Source organism: Pelodiscus sinensis, chromosome 2, assembly GCF_049634645.1.
Source record: "Pelodiscus sinensis isolate JC-2024 chromosome 2, ASM4963464v1, whole genome shotgun sequence".
Classification (NCBI taxonomy): Eukaryota; Metazoa; Chordata; order Testudines; family Trionychidae; genus Pelodiscus; species Pelodiscus sinensis.
The window spans coordinates 12,376,688-12,397,478 of NC_134712.1; the positions used below are offsets into that span (position 1 = coordinate 12,376,688).

The 20,791-nt window shown below is 40.3% G+C and overlaps 1 protein-coding gene across 9 annotated transcripts in view; it reads left to right on the plus strand.

Moving 5' to 3' along the window:
- The window catches only part of ZFAT (zinc finger and AT-hook domain containing), a 270,939-nt gene that overhangs the window by 168,268 nt on the left and 81,880 nt on the right, over positions 1-20,791 (plus strand). For all 9 annotated transcript variants that reach the window (XR_012901195.1, XM_075920086.1, XM_075920084.1 and 6 more), the window contains 3 exons: positions 6,716-6,869; positions 8,456-9,912; positions 10,543-10,775. Coding sequence is in view for 8 of the 9 variants with exons in the window: in XM_075920086.1 (XP_075776201.1) it covers positions 6,716-6,869; positions 8,456-9,912; positions 10,543-10,775 (1,844 nt within the window). In the remaining variant the exon portion in view is untranslated. The remainder of the gene's footprint in view (positions 1-6,715; positions 6,870-8,455; positions 9,913-10,542; positions 10,776-20,791) is intronic.

Genomic DNA, 20,791 nt, shown 5'->3' on the forward strand with positions numbered 1-20,791 from the left:
ATGAATGATAAATCAATAAAAAAGTAGAAAACTATTATTTTTTTCTTCTAACAGAAGCATCATATTTAGGGCCTGATTTATGAGTACAGCTACTTTAAACATGAGTGTATATCAGGTCTTTGCAAACACAAATGGTTAGGTAGATACCTAATTGGACATTTATGCGTACAAGCAGAGTACACATGCAATATTTGAGTGTACAAATTAGGAATGCAAGAACAAATATATTTTTGTAAATCAAGTACTTGAGTTGATTTTTAAATGAGTACTTTATGGCTGTGTTCAAAGTACTTCGTTACTTCTACAGTATCACAGGATTTCAGACGACTTTACAAATAATTATTGACTCCTTAATGCCAGACCTGGGATTTTGTTTGTTCTGTCCCTTTTCAGTGGGTTGTTAGTCTTTAAGGGCAGTTTTAACTTGAACTTTTAACATATCTCTGGTCATTTGAAGCAAGTTATTTGTGTATAATATGCCCTAATAGCTCCATACATAGAAAGGAGTGATGGTAATATATACATTCTTCAGATAGATTTGAAGGAATCATTTGCATGCATAAGAATTAGCATTTACATCAGTGGAAGTATGCAGCTATAATATATGTAGTAAAAATAGAATCAGTGCCATTGGAGGCAATTATTGATTATTATCCTCGCTCATGATCCTCATTAATAAGCCACACTCATGAGCTCACAATAGAACTCTCAGATGTGTGTCAAACATTTGAGAGCTCTATCCTGAGATCATGTGTGAGGCTTAATTTAACTTAAACATCACTGTCAGCCCAGGGCAGTAGGACTCCAGCTGTTAGCATTTAGAAGTTTTGTCAGATATTAGTAAGGAATTACATCTGCAAGATTCACAGGAAAAATATTTAGAAAAGTTGTTTTACGTTAGTTCTCTTGCAGTGCATCAAATTCATAGTCTTTTCTTCTATATTTGCCATTTATTAATGTGTTTGAGCTATTTTGATGTCTCTGGAAATTCTTGGGCCTTTCCTTTTCTCATAATGCTTTTATGTGTATAATATCATAAAGATGGCTTTTAAAGCCTTTCCTTTAATTTCTTGGACACCTTTCTTCAGTAGAAAGTAATTTATTGGTGCAGACATGGTGAAATGTTTTTTCCCTTCCGACTATACTAGATCAGTGGTTTTAAACTGTTCTGTACTAGGATGTAAAATCACATTTAATTAGTGAACCAGTTAAATGTTAAATTTAATTGGTTAAAAGATTAAATGGGGGCAGGCAGGAGAACCGCACCATCCCATTGGGCTGGAGTGTCCTTGTGATGGATGGGAGGAGTGCTGGCCAGTGCGTGGTGACCTAAGGGTTAAACTAAGGTCGCGAGGGGCTGTTTGCAGCAAGCCAGAAGAACCAATGGAATACAGTGCTAAAATTTGAATGCTAAAGATTACCTGCTTGCCGTTTCTCTTTGTGAGATTTTTAAGCCAGGAGTTGAGAGAAACAGGGTGATTTAATTCCATGCAGGATTACCGTGCTTCCAAGGAATACTGGGCATGGAAATGGATTGGACCGTGAGTAAATAGGAGAAAAATGTATATTTAATTGTGATCAGGTTATTTTCTTTGTTTTGTTGTTTGGTTAACTTCTCTGTGCTAATTCATGTGCCATCCTTTCTCTGTTTACCGTATCGAAGCTGCAGCCCAAAGAGACTACATTTCTTTGCGTGTTAATCTGTTCTTTTCTCAGTTGCTCTGTAAAACCCAGTAACTAAGTCTGCTCTATAACAGCCGTGGCCAACCCGAGGTTCGTGAACCACATGTGGCTCTCCCCCTTTCCCTCCCCCAGTGCGGCTCGCAAAGCCTCCCCCCCCCCCCCCAGGCTCAAAAGCCGCCCTCCCAAAAAATGGCCCTCTCCTCCCAGCTCCCTGTGCTGACCTAGGGAGGGGAACCGTCCGGCGCAGCCATGAAAGCTGCAGAAATAAAGATGGTGGCAGGCGACGGGAGCCTGCTATGGCCCAAAAGCCTCAAAATGCATTTAAATGTGGTTTCTTAAATGAGCAGAGCCTTTTCTTTTCCCTTGAATTTGGAAGCTGTTGACAACTTTGCCCCGGCTCTTCATGCTGGATCCACTGCTATCTTGACTCTTTGCCCTGAATGGGTTGGCCACCCTGCTCTATAAAGTATATTTTTTTGTTTTGTTAATAAAATCACCTTTTTAAAGGTGAGGACTTGATCCTTGCTTCCTGAAAGGTAACAGCAGGTCTCTGTGTGTTTGCCGGCCTAGACTGAGAGGTCAGCTATCAGAGATTGCAGTTTGTTTTCTGTGGTTTTTTTTTTTTTTTTCCTTTTTCCAGCTCTCTTGTGGTAAAAGAACTCCTCGAGAAGAAGTTCAAGTGTTTCTTCCTAGTTTTCAGGATTTTAATTCACATGATGGTGGCAGGGCCAGTGAATCTGTAATCTTGGGAATTTTTGTAAGCAGAAGCCTATAGGGGCAAGGTATTAAAGATCTTTTGTGAGTCCCCACTTTCTGCACTCGGAGTGCCAGAGTGGGGAACAGCCCTGACAGCCGCTCCTCCCCCACGGCATGGTTGTAGCCATCTCCATGCTGCGAGTAAGGTCTGCTCCAGCCTGGCTGCTTCCAACCCAGCGCTGGGCTTCCGGCTCCCAGCCCATGTAGACTGCCAATTCCCAGCCCCCCAACCAATGCCACTTCCAGCCCCTCATAAGCCTGACTCCCAGCCTGTGTGTCCTGAGAGCCAGCAAGCCTGCGAGGCTGGATCAGCCCTCCGCTTGCGGCAGGCCACAGGCTGGGCGCTGCTCCTGGGTAACAGTTAACCATTATCAAGTAAGCATCACCTGTTAACTGGTTATTTGTTAAGTATCATTCTTAACTGGTTACCCATTCACATCCCTCTTCCAGACTACTGTACTTCTTTCAGGAGTCTGATTTGTCATGTGTACTCCAAGTTTCACCTCATTTAAAGGCTGCTTGCTTACAAAAGCAAGTATAAAAATACAAATGTGTGTCAGCACATTTTACTGAAAAATTGCTTACTTTCTCATTTTTACCGTATAATTATAGAATCATAGAATGCTATGATTCTATAGGTATATGGAAAAAATGAGAAAGTAAGCAATTATAAAACAAATGAATTGGAATATAAATATTGCATTTGCATTTCAACATGATACTTAATCCATTTTTTCATCCATGAGCATTGTCTAAAGCCTGAGCCCGAAGGAGGTCCAAAACATAGCTTTGTAGGGCCCTCAGGCATTTGCTCTACTTCCTATCCCCTAATTTTGGGCCCTGCACTTGCAAGCCCCATACAAATCTGTCGTGTGACCCGTCTAGGGGCTGAAACTCTCAGGTTGAGAAAAACTGATCAGATGACTTGATGTACCCCATGGAAGACACATACCCCTGATTGAGAAACACTACACTGGATCATGTCAAGTTCAAGACTGTTAACATACCATCACTTTGCCACATTTTCACTGAGCATTAGCACTCTATAGCAGCAATGGGCAACCTAGGCTAGTGAATGAACTGAATGAATGGCCCCCTTCAATTCAGTGAGCTGCAATATTGTCATAACCAAGATGGTCTCTTGGGAGAGGGTAGTTTTGCTGTTTGTATTTGCGTACCTAGAATTTGCAGGGTATGTTGATTGAACCATGGCAGCACTTTGATTGGATGCAGAAGGAGTGCACAACTCTCACAGTCAATGTTGTGTGAAATCAGCACACAACTCCCTTCGCATGCTCTTGATTTACCTGCCTGTCACTTTAGTAATATCGTTAGGAAAAAACGACATGGATGAAACCAGCCAAATCTGGCAGCTGTTGGCAACAATAAACAAAATGTCTGTGGGCTACACGGAGAATTCCGATGGGCTGCATGTGGCCCTTGGGGTGCAGGCTGTCCACTGCTCTATCGACACCTGTCTTCTGAGTTGAGAAGTTTTTCCTTAATGTGTAGTGTTATAAAATGCTTGCTGAAGATGCGGCATAGAAAAATAGAGACTCAAGAATTAGAAGGGTTTCATCCTCAGTTTTTTAGAAAGAGATAGTACTCAGGGCTTTTCTACGCTTGAAATTCTACAACCGCACAACTGCAGCTCTACAGCTGCGTTGCTGTAGTGCTTCAGTGTAGACACTACTTATGCTTGTGGGAAGGATTCTCTTATCAGCATAGGTAATTGCATCTCTTTTGAGAGGCGGAAGCATTCCATCGACCAAGCATTGTCTACAGTGGGGTTAGATTTACTTAATACTTTACTCTGGGGAAGAAGGGTGGATTTTACACATCCCTGAGTGATGTAGCTGGATCAGCATAATCTTTTAGTGTAGACCAGGCCTCGAAGAGCGTGTCTCCTTTTTCTATTGCAAGATGCTTTCCAAACTTTGTTGTATTAGCTGTTCCATAAACTTGTATTCTGTACTACTAAGGTCAAGTTCAGAGACACTGCTTTATATCACATGTACTGTAGATTATATCTAAATTGAGCTTTAAAAATCCCTTGTTTAGAGGCAAAGGAAATGGGGAATCAACCTTAAAAGTCTGTTTGAAATCACAAAACATGGTTGAGACATTTTAGGTTAAGGATGCCTGTGGAATTCTCAGCAGATGATCAGGATTTGCTCAGATCTTGCCTCCTTTAGAGACCAGGACACACTTGCTATTTTGTGTTAGACTTTTCTCAATAGACAAGGTGATACTGGTTAGCAAGAAGGGAAGGGATAAATAAAATATAAGAATCTAAAATCCTTTTTGAGGTTAAAGCCCTACCAGGCCTCTGATGACAATTAAACTTCCTGTATTTGGCACCAAGATTAGTACAGTTAACCAGCATCTGCTCAGTATCTGCAAGAAATTAACCAATATGTGATGGTCCAGCTGAGAGAGAGTGAGGAATGTTGACATTTATTTTATGTATGCCAATTTTTTTTAAATGACAAGCATATATAAAATATTATTGTTTTTCCTCTCACTCTGCTATTCTTCATATGCCGCTTTTCTTCTTTGACCATACGGTATTTGGGATTAGGACGTGGCAAACATGGAGCTGCTATATAATAATCAAAGAATACTGAGATGCAATTATTTTATGAAAACTTTGTGGCCTAGTCAATGTGGTAAAGTTATTGTACATCTGGTTATAGGAGTTTTCTATATGAATTTTTTTATCTAGCTTAATAGAGGGCTGTTAAAAAACAAACAAAAAATCAGGAAAGCAACAAAATAGCTTTAAATAAGCAAACCTCCCAGTTAAATGGTTGAGAGAAATAACTGGCTAGTGAAATGCTGCCAGATTACATCATGAAATGGCTGGAGCCTAGAAATAATGAAGACACTAAACAGTTATTATAAAGCCTTTTCTAAGGGGGATTAATTCACAGGTGCTGTCCACAGACACAAGCTGGCAGAGAGAGGCTCTGCAGGGAGAGTCTGGGGATATTTTGTCTTTTCCAAATCCAGGGAATGGAAATGGTCAGCAGAACCTTGGCAGATACAAAGTTTGGAAGAAACAAGTAATCAGCTAATCGTGTAGTCAATAGTTTCTGTTGACTACACGCTTAGTCTATAGGGTTGGAAGCCTCCGGGATCTAATCCCGCTGCAGCTCTGCAGTTTAAATGTAGTAAGAGCCGGGCTAACTACGGGCAATCCATCTCTTACTATATTGAAACTTCAGAGCCGCAGTGGGGGTAGCTCATGGATCCGGTGCAAGCCGGTACTGAGCTGAGTTGGCTCAGTCCCAGCTTGCACTGGGTCCAGCAACCCCTGTCCGTGGCCAGCCCTGAAGGTAGTGAAATGCTCTGGGCAAACCTGGAAAGGGGCAGCCCATGGGTGGGTTTGATTTGGGATGCAGCTTCCCCAGCTCATCTCATTTAACAGTGCCTTCCTGTCCAGCCCTGGCGGCTGGAGGGGTGGGGGACTGCCGCACATATCCCAGAGCCGGGGGAGGAAGCCCAAGGGCCTGCAGCATCCCTGGCAGGCTGGCCAGACTCTGGGAAAGCAGTGCTGGGTTGGTGAGGGGCACTTTACGCTCCTATTTGTGCCTCCTGCCCCACAGAGCGAACTGCCGCAGCCATTTCAGGGAAACTGCTTCCCCTGGCTGCCTGACATGCCCGGCAGCGGCACCCAGGCACCACGTGGGACGGGTAGGGGCGGGCAGAGCCCAGCCGGGAATCTCAGGGCCAGGGCAGGTGGACAGTGGCTGCTGGGCCGCAAGCCGAGTGCTGCCTGCACCGAGTGCTGGGCCGCAAGCCAAGTGCTTGGCTGCTTTGCCCCTTCGAGCTGCGGAGCACCTGGGCCACGCCACACAGCACCCACCCGCCTAGGACAAAGCCTCAGCAATGGGTGAACTCCGGTTCCTGCCCCCAAGCCTAGTGGGGTGCTGCTGCTGATGTGCACCAGGGAGAGGACTTTGCACCTGCCTCCGCCAACAGCCAAATCATAGCAGCTCCTATTGGCCAGAAAATGGGAGCTGCTATGATTGGGCTGGAGGTGGGGACGGTGCGGGAAGTCTTAAATCCCTCCCTCCCGCTGGGATCCCGGAGCAGAGAGGCACATGCAGGGAGCAGTCAGGCTCGTTGTTATGTTCTATCCCACTACAGGAAAAGTACAGCTTTGCGTCTGTAGCACTGCACTGGAGCATTCTCAGTTGCTCTGTGGGGATGGTGCAATTTAAGCTATATTGTCTATAAAGGGCTGGAGCATTATGTTTTGTTTTAATTTTAGGAGCTACAAAAATAGTTCCAGTTGAGGCTGTTCCCCCCGAAACTGAATCAGCAGCAAATCCCGAGCCAGCACTTCCAGACACATCTCAACGAAGAGGGTATCAAGAATATGCCATTCAACAAACACCATATGAGCAGCCAATGAAATCAAGCAGGTGATTTTAACGTAGTACTGGGGTTTATGTTCATATTAAACTTAGGAGTGAAAAATTCCCCTATCCAGCTTCATTTAGTAGAAATTTCCCCATTAATTTCACTTATTTCAGTAGGCACAAAGAGATTATACATCACGAGAGTCATAGTAGCAGGACTAGTTGAGTCAAATATTGAGAGAGGACTATATAAAAACATAAAAATAGGTGAACATAAGTACTGCCATACTGGATCAGATGAAAGGTCCATCTAGCTGAGTATCCTGTCTTCTGATTATGGCCACTGCCAGGTGCCCTAGAGTGAATGAACAGAACAGGTAATCATCAAGTGATTCATCCCCTGTTGCCCATTCTCTGACAAACAGAGGCTAGAGACACCATTCCTGCCCATTCTAGCTAATAGCCATTGATAGATCTAACTTCCATGAAATTATGTAGCTCTTTTGTGAACGTTGTTTTAGTCTTGCACTTCACAATATACTTTGGCAAGAAGTTCCACAAGTTGTGCAATGCAGAAGTTAATGTTTTCCTCCTTCATTTATATTTGTTAAATATGTTAAACATAAAAATGGCCATACTGGGTCAGATGAAAGGTTCTTCTAGCTAGGTATCCTGTCTTCTGACCATGCTAATGCCAGTGCCCTAAAGGGAATGAATACAACAGTTAATCATTAGTTAATAATTTGTTAAAGACTTGATCTTCATAACATCATCTGGCAAGAGGTTCCGCAGGTTGATTGTCATTGCATGAAGAAATATATATATATATATATATATATATTTTATTTTATTTTATTTTATTTTATTTTATTTTGGTTTGTTTTAAACCTGCTACTTATTAATTTCATTTGGTGATCCCTAGTTCTTGTGTTATGGGAAGGAGTAAATAACTCTTCATTTTTTCCCACACCAGTAATGATTTTATAGCTCTCTATCCTATCCCTCCACAGTCATCTCTTTTCCAAAGAATCATCATAATCTAAGATAGCACTTTGGTCTATTGGAATGTACCCCTTTCTTTCAGTATATTGAAATGTTTTAATATCTTATCCTTCAGCAATTTTGTGAGGCAGAGATCTGTTTTCTCTCAAGACAACCAATATTGCCTTTATAAACTGATATCTATAAGCTCAATGAAATTAACTGTTACAGCTACCAAAATGCGTCTCCCCAGCGTCATATTTCCATAAGTACAGAGACTGAACCTTTAACTAAGTTTCTGTAAATATGTTTACAGCATTTCCCGCTTAACTTGTTCGATAGTAATAGTTCACTACAGTAATGTTGGAAACTTAAATTTTAGAGTGGGTTACTCCTGAATTTAAAAAGTAGGTACAGGGGTTAAAAAAATTAGATATGTAAAGCATGGCAGTTAGTTTGTGTGAGCCTGTGGGGGGGGGGGGGGGGGGGGAGATGGGGTGAGAGAGACATATCTGTTAATTTAAAAATATAGCATTTCCTCTCTATAAAATATTGATTTGTATATGTCATTAGTCAGTAATACACAGCCATGGTGCTTTGCCATACTTTGCTAATATTTATCATTATTATGAGCTTAACTGTATTCTGGTTGTTTGGCTTCCTTCTAGGTTAGGTCCTACTCAACTAAAAATTTTTACATGTGAATACTGCAACAAAGTGTTCAAATTTAAACACTCTCTTCAGGCTCATTTGAGGATACACACAAACGAAAAACCTTATAAATGTTCATACTGCAGCTATGCCAGTGCTATAAAAGCCAACCTCAATGTTCACATGCGGAAACACACCGGAGAGAAGTTTAGTTGCGATTACTGTGCATTCACCTGTCTCAGCAAAGGCCATCTCAAAGTCCATATTGAGAGAGTCCACAAGAAAATTAAGCAACATTGCCGCTTCTGCAAAAAGAAATACTCAGATGTCAAAAACCTAATTAAACACATCAAGGAAACACATGACTTGCAAGACAAAAAAGTGAAAGACGTATTTGATGAGCTCCGCTTGATGACCCGAGAAGGCAAGAGACAACTGCTCTATGACTGCAACATTTGTGAACGTAAATTCAAGAATGAACTGGATCGAGACCGACACATGCTAGTACATGGTGATGAAAGGCCCTTTGCTTGTGAGCTATGTGGCCATGGAGCCACAAAGTATCAAGCGCTCGAACTTCATGTCCGAAAACATCCATTTGTGTATGTTTGTTCTGTGTGTTCGAAGAAATTTGTCAGTTCTGTAAGGCTCCGTGCACATATCAAAGAACTACATGGAAATTTACAAGAGACTTCTGTTTTTAACAGTTCTATCAATCAGAGCTTCTGCCTTCTGGAACCAGGAGGTGATATCCAACAGGAGGCAATTGGAGAACAGTTATCACAGACTGCAGACGAGTTTGTTTCCTTGAGTGCTAAAGTGCTTAGCATACCAAAGCAATCTACTTATGAAGATGATTCAAATGCCATAGATAGAAGCCATAATGATCAGCATGGTGGTCTTTTGAAAATTGAGACTGCTCTTTCTTTAGAATTTGAAAACTCTCTAGCGAAGAATGCACCAGAACCACAATGTCAACCACCAACAGACCAAGCAGCACCAGCCCCTCAATCAGATTGTTTCTTACTGAAAAATGCTACCCGTGCTTCAGATGAGCTAAAGGCTTCTTGTGAAAATGTTCAGGAAGTCAATCATGATAGTTCAGTGAATATGCAGGGTGAAGAAATTCAACTGTTGTTGTCTGGAGGCAAAAAGTCTAATATAAATCAGAATGATATAGCTATTGAGAACCTTTCTGTTTCTGAAGAGAAAACTCAACCCATTTGTTTTAGTGAATCAGAAACTAGCAAGTCACCAAATCAAAATACGGATGACTCTACAAACCCTCCTCCAGTATCAGAAGGCAGTACAGCCTTCAGTCCACAGCTGGATTCTCTTAATATGGCTTCTGATAATCGAAGTGGAGCTGTTGCCTTTATGCAGATACTGGACAGTTTACAAAAGAGACAAATGAACACAGACTTGTGTGAGAAGATCAGGAAGGTTTATGGAGACTTAGAATGTGAATATTGCGGTAAGAAGCAGTGGGATACTTTGAGTTAGTTCTAAGAAGTAACGTAGCAATACTTTTATAGCTTCATTCTGATTTGTAGTTTGATGAGTTTGTGATTCTTTTAATTTTAGCAATAGTAATTTCAGAGGTGAGTACAAAACCCGGGTTCTGGTCCGCTTAAATTATTTTGTGCTGTGTACACAGTGAAAAATGAACTTAAATCTGCCAAGGAAACCTTGGAAAAAGGAAAAGGTATGGGCTAAATAAGAGTCTGATATGCCTGATTTTCTGCTGGGGTAACATCCTTCTGGTGTGTTCTCTTTTGCCCTCCTTCCATTGCCACTTTAACTTTTATTTCTTCATTAGGAACACACTTGTTAAGATTCCCTGCATTAAGGGGTCCCTTGTTAAGGTCTCCCTCTTTAACATATGTCAATTAAGTTGGTGCCACAATTTTGATTTCTGAATGTATTTTCATCAGTGAGGTGTCTTAAGATAATTTTAACAGCTATCCCTTCATTAAACACTAAAGGAAAGGATGAAAATATAGTATTTTGAATGGAAATTGAATACGTATTTGAATTCTTTATTTTATCAGTTCTTTAGAAAATACTTGTTTTCATGTTTGATTGTTTTTAATCTTATTTTTAGGCAAGTTGTTTTGGTACCAGGTGCATTATGACATGCATGTTCGTACTCACACTCGAGAGCATTTGTATTACTGTTCCCAGTGCAATTATTCCTCCATCACCAAAAACTGCCTTAAGCGTCATGTCATTCAGAAGCACAGTAACATTTTGCTGAAATGTCCTACTGAAGATTGTGACTACTCCACTCCAGATAAGTACAAGCTGCAAGCACATCTTAAAGTTCACACAGAGCTCGTAAGTACCAGACGAAATAGCATTTTTTAACCTATGTTCTATGTTATCACCATTATTTTCAAAATCAAGTGACAGTATTACCCACTACTACTGAATAGTGAGAGAGAGCTTAGTCTAGCATTGTTTTCTCCTGTTTTATCTTTTTAGACTGTAGCCAGAATCTATTCTTAGTCACTTAATTATTTCAACTATAATTGACAATAATAATCTTATACCTTTACCTGGACCCATATTTGTATAAAATTATGTATGCTTGAAAATGATGTGCATTAAATAAAATTTAGATCAGGGGTGGGCAATAATTTTTGAAGTAGCCCTGGGCCACCCTGGAAGGGGCGGGGTCTAAACAGGAAGGGGCGGGGTTACCCCAACCCCTGACCATATTTGGTCTGGGGGTTAGGGGAGTCCCTTTGCTCCATGTTTGGTCTGTGGGTTGGGGGAGCCCCTTCGTGCACTCCCCAATTAGGGCCTGAGGGGTGGGGGAGCAGCATGGCCTCTGCGGGCCAGATTCACCTGCTGGCGGAGGTTCTTTTGCCCACCCCTGATTTAGAGTAATGTCACCGAGACCGGATTGGCAGTTAGCAATAAGTCTTCTGGAACATTCTCTCACAGTTTGAGTTCCTTTAGTTGTGGTCATGGTGTTTCTTTTTGGACTCTAGAAAACGTTGTAAAATATTAGTTTCTTGTTCCTTTTGGAGATGTGGTGTAGATCCCTACTTTTGAATTCCATAAGCACCCAGCTTGTTGAGATGGATCTTTCTAGTAAGCCACAGTTGTTAGGGCAGAATTCATCTCCTCTGTGGTGCGAAACCTCAGACATACAATTGTAAAAGGGATAGTAGCCCTAATTGTGACATCGTTTCTTCTTGTCATCATTAGCCTTTAGAAGGATACTGCACGATTGTGCAGTTTCCAGGATTTGTGACTCTGTCTTACTAATTTACCTGGTTCCTACTCTTTCTAGCATATTTATGTTCAGTTCAGTGCAGACTTGCCAGCCCTATTCTTTGGCTTCATGGGGTATGAATGTGCCATTGACCGGGGTGGATCTCAGGAGGAGTTACTATATTTGTGGGAAAAGGCCCTTGAAGCTTAGGCTTCCCTTGCTTGCAAAAGCATTTGAGACACCTTTGTAAGGGTTTGGCATTTCAGAGCCTGTAATGTAATTTGTGTGAAGAATGGCCCCCAAAAATCTTCAGATTCCAAGAATTGAGTTTGACACTGACTGTTTCCTCCTGAGCATCAAAGAAGGAAAAGAAGATGTGATGACGCTTGCATGAGATATATTGGAACAAGAGATAATTTAATTATGAAGGGAACTGGCACTTGAAGATTCTTTCTTGTCAGGGATGTTTTGGTGTTGTTTCATTCCCTTCTGGTTACCCTTATTACCTTCCTCAGAGCTGATTGAGTTCATGGCACCAGTACTAACAAGTAGCAAGAGAGAGCTTAATCTAGCATTGTCTTCTCTGGTTTTATCCCCAGCTGAATCAATCTGTTAACGTCCTTTTGTTTCTAGGAGACTTGAATCACCCATACTTTACACCTGTCCCAGGGAACATTTCCAAAAGAAAAAGATAAGGATTGAGTTGAAGAGGATTCTTTGAATCAGTTGTTTGACCCTTTCTCTTCCTCCTGCTAATGAGTCTGTGGGTGCTTCATTTTCTTTTCCTGAAGGATTTGAGGAATTTTAAGCCTGACTAACAGGATAAAAGAAGCTCTAAGTACAGAGTTATTCAAAAGTATATGAAAAGTGCCTTCGGTTGCTTAATATTTTAGATCAGCAGAAGAAGGGCGGGCAGGTGGCTGTTTATGAATCTTCTGAAGTCAATGAGATATTTCTGTCTGGCCTCTGTCTCAGTTCCCATAATACATCTAATCTGTCTAACCTCTGTTCTTATGATGCCCGTAATTGGCTTATAAATATGCCCATATTGACATATAAATGTTCTTTGATTGTTAGTTCCTAGGTATATGCCACTGTGGATGTGCATGCACTCCATGTGCTGGAGTTGGAAGATTTTTATTAGCAGTGTCTGTTGGTCCATGCCTAGGCTCTGAATCAAACATATAAGAAGTGGGATAGATTACGTTCCATTCTAACATCCTTAGTCTATGACAGAGCTTCTTCAATGACTGCAGTAATATCCAGCTTTGCTGGCATCAGCTAATGTAGTGAATTTGCCTTCTGTTCAATGGTAATGGCTGTAATCATGCACAGTGCTTTCTGGCTCCTATCCTCTGGATTCCCCAGGCAGGTACACACTACAGTAAAAGATTAGTCTTGTGAGAGAGACAACCTGTTCTGTGAAAAGGCAGATAACACTTATTGGATTCTCTGAAAAAGTTAAGTATCAGAGGGGTAGCCGTGTTAGTCTGAATCTGCAAAAGCGGCGAGGAGTCCTGTGGCACCTTATAGACTAACTGAAGTGTAGGAGCATAAGCTTTCGTGGGCAAAGACCCACATGCATCTGACGAAGCTGCTTCTGAAAAAGTTGAGAGCAATGCTCTGTTTACTGAGAATCTCCTTTTCACTGCCAAAAAGTAGGTACCACAGTTCTCAGCCATATAAACTCAGACCAACACTTAAAACATTTTTAACCAGAGAGGCTAAGAACCACCAAGAAAAGCACAGGATGCAATGGAGTAAACATAACATTTACCCTTCTTCATTCCAGCTCCAACTTCTTTATAAGAAACTTTTGACATGACCTTTGAAGGCTGCAAATAAATACAGTTATCTAGCCAAAGCTCTGATGCTCAATTTGGTGTTCACCTACCTTGTTCATCCCATTGCACATGATAGCAGAATGAACTTGCACAGAAAAATGAAAAAAGACCAAAATATCCTATCACTCATGAGGAAATACTTTTCTCAAAGCCATCACACCATCTCTGACCCGTTAGCCTTCATCCTCAAAAGAAACGTGCACAATACCTTCAACAGATGTATTTGAGGACTTAACTTCATAACTTTGCTAGATACCAAAACTAAGAGATGAACAGAGATACTGTTTTTATGGCTCTTCACAATTTGTAAAACACCCTGCTGTACTAATACTACTATAGCCTATGTCTGTAAAGGTGTTAATTATCATTAAGTGGTCCTCTACAACACGTTAGGTCCTTATGTTAAGAAATCTGTCCTGCCTTGTATTTGGCTGTGACACTCCGGTTACCTTCCATCAACAGAAGCTGGTTGAGTAAAAGCTATTACCTTATCAGCCTTGTCTCTCCAATACGGAAAAGTGCATTTTAGCTCCCACAGTGTTTATTGGGGCAACATGCATGTCTTGCACCTGATGCATTTAACCTTTATATACCAGGCCTTGAATATATTTTTTTAACCTTCATAATTACTGATTCGTTTGTGGTTACCGCAACAAGGAGAGATCAGAGAGGAAAAGGATGTCAGGATAAGGAGTCTAGAAAGATGACCTGCTTCTTGTTAAAATGTGATTCCTTCTCCTGAAGTGAAGGCATTTGTATTAGAAAAAAATATCTTCCATGGGGGCTAAACATCGTCTGTGGCATTTGAGAGAAGTATTTCCATGTGTGAAAAATACAAGGCTACTACCTGCAGCTAAATTCAGATGTTTACAATGCATTGGTCTCTTCATGTGATGGCTTCAGGAAATAACTATTTCAGAACAGTCCTGCCCACCTCAGATCCACCTTGTTAGATGGTTGTTCATGCATGCTAGTAATAAATGTGAGAGTTTATATTGACAATTCTTGAAAGAGACAAAAACTTATTTACCTAATTACTCTGGTTCTCCGAGTAGACTGTCAATAGAGATCTATAATCCCTTCCCTGTCCTCCCATCTTTTCATAGTTTATATAGTTTCTGAGTAAATGAAAGTCGCCCAAGGACAACTGACACAGCAATATCTTTATATCTATATCTATATCTATATCTATATCTATATCTATATCTATCTATATATCTATATATCTATCCTCTGTGTAACAGTTTAGCAAATGGAGGGAAAGCATATCCAGTTCCAGTGGTATCTGCTTTCTAGAAGGTTCAGGTTTGATGCCAATGGTGTATATGCACCCAAACAGTATAAGTCGTACCAGCAATCTTTGTGAAGTGCCTGATTTACCAAAAAGCCCGTCTTTTTGTTCATGCCATTTTGCCAAGATTCATGCTTTTATTTGTACTCTTCACTATATATTGAACAATATTTTCTACATCAAGGTTGCACAAATTTATATCCTTAGGCTTTCGTTTAAAGTGTATTTTGATACTATGAGCTAGGCTTGTAAATTTTTTATGAGAAATATTTGATGAGCATCTAAGGGACATAGGATTTTTCTTATTGATGATGTGTAGAGAACACATAATGTTCTTATTAAAAATTCAAGTGACATAAGCATCTTTATAAATAATTGGTTTAATACAGTATTTTACAAGTATCAGTATTTATTTTACAAGAGTAAAAATACTAGTTCTTATTAATTCTTCGAGATGAATATGTTCAGTAAACCTGGTTTTGAATAAATCATAATTTCTAATTTAATGGAACATTTGCAAGCATCTATGAAATTATGGTATGTATTAGAGCTGTCAAGCGATTAAAAATAAATCATGATTAATCATGCTGTTAAACAATAACAGAATACAATTTATTTAAATATTTTTAGATTTTTACATTTTTAAATATATTGATTTAATTTATAACACAGAATACAAAGTGCACAGTGCTCATTTTATATTTATTTTTATTAAATATATTTGCAAATCAGTATTTTTCAATTCACCTAATACAATTGTTGTAGTGCAATCTCTCTATCATGAAGTTGAATGTTCAAATGTAGAATTATATTAAAAAGCCCTGCATTCAAAAATGAAACAATGTAAGACTTTAGAGCCTACAGGTTCACTCAGTCCTACATCTTGTTAAGCTAATTACTCAGACAGACAAATTTGGTTACATTTTGCAGGAAATAATACCATCCATTTCTTGTTTACAATATCACCTGAAAGTGAGAACATACATTTTCATGGCACTGTTGTAGCCAGTGCTGCAAGATATTAATATGCCAGATGCATTAAAGAGTCAGATGTCCCTTCAACTATCATTGCAGAGGACGTGTCCATGCCGATGATGGGTTCTGCTCTATAAAGATTCAAAGCAGTGCTGATCGACACATGTTCATTTTCACCATCTGCATCAGATGCCACCAGCAGAAGGTTGATTTTCTTGGTGGTTCTGGTTCTCTGATTTGTGCATCGGAGCGTTGCTCTTTTGGGTGTATCTACACAGCAAAGCTTAACTCAAAATAAACTATGCAAATTGAGCTATGTGGGTTGTGTAACTTATTTTGAAATTGGGAGTGGCTACACAGCACTTATTTCGAAATAGAGCGCTCTTCCTCTGACTTCTCTTACTTCTTGTACAATGAGGGTTACAGGAGTTGGAGTAAGAAGTCCTCTAGCTTGATAATATTTCAACATTAGTTTGAAATAACTGCCTGCTGTGTAGACATGGACTAAGTTATTTCGAAATAATGCTAGTTATTTTGAAATAGTGTTTCTGCATAGACGTACCTTTGGAAAGGATACTGTACACCTCGTCCCTTTTAGACTTTGAATGGCAATTCAGATTCTTAAATCTTGGGTTGTGTGCTGTAACTATATTTAGAAACCTCACATTGGTACATTCTTTGCATTTTGTCAAATCAGAATGGAAGCACGTCCTCTAGAATGATAGCCAGAGAATGAAGAGACATACAAATGTTTAGCTTTTCTGGCTCATGAATATCTTGTAACACTGGCTATAAAAATACCATGCGAACACCTGTTTTCACTTTCAGTTGTGATTGTAAACAAGAAGTGGGCAGCATTATCCCCTGCAAATTGTAACCAAACTTGTTTGTGTGAGTGATTAGCTGAACAAGAAGTAGGGCTGAGTGGACTTATGGGTGCTACAATTTTACATTGTTTTGTGTTTGAGTGCAGTTATGTAACAAAAAAAAACCCTACATTTTTAAGTTACATTTTTATTTGTATGAGGTGAACTGAAAAATACAATTTCTTTCATTTATCATTTCATAGTGCAAATATTTATAATAAAAATTAATATAAAATGAGCACTGAAGACTTTGTATTATGTATTCGTAATTGAAATCTATATATTTGAAATTGTAAAAAAAAGATATTTAATAAATTTACTATCGTGGAGTGTGATTAATCACAAATGATTAAAAATAAATTAATTTTTGAGTTAATTGCATAAGTTAATTGTGATTAATCAACAACCCTAGTATTTATAAGTAAACATTTGCTGGTAATGTCATGATAGTGGTATGAGCTATATTCTAGTAACTTGGGTTTATTGTAAGATATCCAGGTATCTATCTCAATAGCAATCCCATTAAGTGGTCTCTGATTCTTCTTCTAGCTGTTGCTCATGTCCATTCTTTTTAGGTGTGTGATCACCACATGCACTGGTGCCAGAAGATTTTTCCTTCAGCAGTATCTATAGGGAACTGGCTCCAGCACTCTCTGGAGTGGCACACACATACTGCACTATATAGCGCAGCACCGGGTCCCTCCCTCTTCAGTTAATTCTTGCTGCTGTAATCCTTTATTTAGTTGTAAATAGTTTCCCTCTAGTTAAGTATTTGTGAATAGTTATATATTAGCAGTTAGTCCCCATTAGAGACTTTGCCTGGGGATGAGGCATGCCATCGCTGTCTTGGCGAAGTGCACATTTCTGACAAGTGTCGAATCTGCAGACCATTTCTTCCAATGACCATAAAGGACAGGATTATTTGTTTGAAAGCTCTACTTATGGAGTCCGCCCTTGCTCCCCAGCACCACCACTCAAACTCTGCACCGAACACCAGTGCCTTGGTTCCGAGTACTTCTCTGGTGCTATCAAGCCCTCACCAGACCTCTTTGGTGGTCCCATCTAAGAGGACCAAGAAGTCGGGCAAGGAGAGTCCCATGCCCCATGCAAAGAGAAGGTGCTGTTGCTACACTTCAAACGCATGTAAATTGCATCAACTATTGGATTAGCCAGTTCATCTAAATTTAACATCCCTAGTCAGGAGATGCTCTCCCACCAATATAGCTTCCACTTCTCACTGAGGAGGAGGTGTTGTGCCAAGGAGAGAGCACTCTGTCATCATCATGGAGCATTTTTGCTAGAGTCACTGCCATGATGCAGCTGCATCAGTGTAGCTGCAGCGATGCTCCACTGTAGGTTAGCTCTGCCCTGAGTAGTTCTGCTTAGGGAAGGCTTAGGACTGTAACAGCACAAGGTTTGCTTGATTGGATGAAATGCATTGGCAGACAGATAAGAAGGCTTCCAAAACAGCACACAGCACTGACCAGCATTAGCCATTGTTATTAGTCCTACTTATTCTGTTTTGAGGACTGAAAGACTTTTTCTGTTTGTTTTATTGCTGCACGATGAGACAAAACTTCATGAGTCAAACAGTAAAGATTCAACAAAATACAGGACTATGTAGCACTTTAAAGACTAACAAGATGGTTTATTAGATGATGAGCTTTCGTGGGCCAGACCCACTTCCTCAGATCAAATAGTGGAAGAAAATAGTCACAATCATATATACCAAAGGATACAATTAAAAAAATGAACACATATGAAAAGGACAAATCACATTTCAGAACAGAAGGGGGATGCGGGGGGGGGGGGGGAGGAGGAAGGTAAATGTCTGTGAGTTAATGATATTAGAGGTGGGGAAAGGTAGATGTCTGTGAGCTAATGGTATTAGAGGTGATAATTGGGGAAGCTATCTTTGTAATGGGTAAGGTAGTTGGGGTCTTTGTTCAGCCCCCCGCGGAGAGTACATTGGACAAATGTCTCAGACACTTCGCCAAAGAATCAATGCCCACAAAACAGATATTAGACAGGATCACAAAGAAAAAACAGTTTCTTGCCGTTTCAACCAGAAAGGACACTGTCTCAATGACCTAATCACATGCACCCTACTCCAGAAGACTTTCAAATCTGCACTTGAAAGGGAATCCTTTGAACTGGCATTCATGCTAAAATTCTACACTCTCCACGGGGGGGGGCTGAACAAAGACCCCAACTACTTTACCCATTACAAAGATAGCTTCCCCAATTATCACCTCTAATACCATTAACTCACAGACATCTACCTTTCCCCACCTCTAATATCATTAACTCACAGACATTTACCTTCCTTCCCCCCCTCCCCCCCCCCCCCCCCCCCCGCATCCCCCTTCTGTTCTGAAATGTGATTTGTCCTTTTCATATATGTTCATTTTTTTAAATTGTATCCTTTGGTATATATGGTTGTGACTATTTTCTTCCACTATTTGATCTGAGGAAGTGGGTCTGGCCCACGAAAGCTCATCATCTAATAAACCATCTTGTTAGTCTTTAAAGTGCTACATAGTCCTGTATTTTGTTTCAGCTACACCAGACTAACACGGCTACATTTCTATCAGTAAAGATTCAAGAGGTTTTTCTTTTTCAAATGGTAAGATACAATGGTAAAAATATTTTAAGTAGGTAGGGGAAAGAAATGTGTGTGTGAGAGAGAATGTGTTTGAAGGGAGAAACTAAATAGGGACAAGGTAGGAATTTTGATGCAATGTTTGAAGTGCTTGGATACATTAGCAACACTTTGACTTGGTGATGAGGGGAATGAATCCCATTGCCATGCCAAAGCAGGTGCTTTGTGACATTGGGCTGTTTCTTTCATTATTCATTTCAAGAATAAATAGTGCTCTCTCTTTCCTTTTTTTGGCTGCTCTCTTCTTCATTCTTGGCATTTAGACACATCTTTGTGTTGTTGGCATAAACTGCTGCTTGTCTAAAACTATTGAGTCCTCTTCCTCGGAGTATCAGTTTCTTGTAGGCATCTGTATTAATTTGGTCTTTATTTTATTAGCATGATAAAAAAGATTATCTGCAAGAGCAGTAGCAAAAGAATATTTCCGAGTGGGAAGGAAATGGTGCTGTGCTGCTCAAAGCTGAAGGCTGAGGGCAGTATGAACAATGGAGGGAGCTACAGGTTGAACCTCTGTAGTCTGGCACCCTTGGGACCTGACTGGTTTCGAGCCAGAGAATTTTCTGGACCACAGGAGGTCAATATTGTCTAGTAGCATTGCCACCACTTCCACGGCTTACTGGACTGTTAGAGGACATTTAGGGGTAAATTAGAGCTAAATAACAGGACAGAAAAGTGAGAGCTAAGACTGGTGGCTGTAAACAAACTTTATGAGACTGTGGAAAAACGTGGCCACACCCATGAAAAGTGAACACCCAGCTAACTAAAATCATTCCAGATAACAGTTGTTTCCAAACCAGAGAGTTCTGGACTAGAGAGGTTCAATCTGTATTTTTGTTCAGGGTTATTATTAACTTGTTTTTGCCCTCCTATTGCAAGCCTGTATCAGTCTACTAGTGGTCTGTTTTTATCTCTTCTTGCTCTCCCAGCTGTGTTTCACTTTGTGCCTTACCGAGTCTTCTTTCTCCCTAATCACTTGTCTCTTTCCCTAGTTCCTCTTCTTAATGGCCCACTTTAATTTGGCTTCTTGCTGAGTCCATTGAGCCTTCATTCCCCAATGGCTATGTAGTTTAGGAAATGGTAGAGAGCCAGAAGTGTTTCCTGAGCAACTGATGGCTGGTACTCTGGGATTGGGCAGGCAAGGGTGCTCCCAATTTTAGCTTTGAGCACTGTAATATAATGGTGGCCAGCAGAGTTTCCTATTATTTTCAGGAACTCATGTTGAATATTATATTCAGCATGATAAGGTGGGTAAGGTAGTATCTTTTATTGCATCAACTCATTTTGGTGAAGGAGGCTAGCTTTTGAGCTCACACAGTTTCTGTATCTCATTAACAGAGGATGCTCCAATGGAAGATTTGCCCATCTTAACAGTCTATGAGATTGATACAGCTATAACAGTGATACATATCCAGCAGGGGCAGTTGACCCTGCATATGAGATTTTTTTTTTCCCTTCTGGGAGGACTGTAGTACAAAACATTTTGTGTCACTTA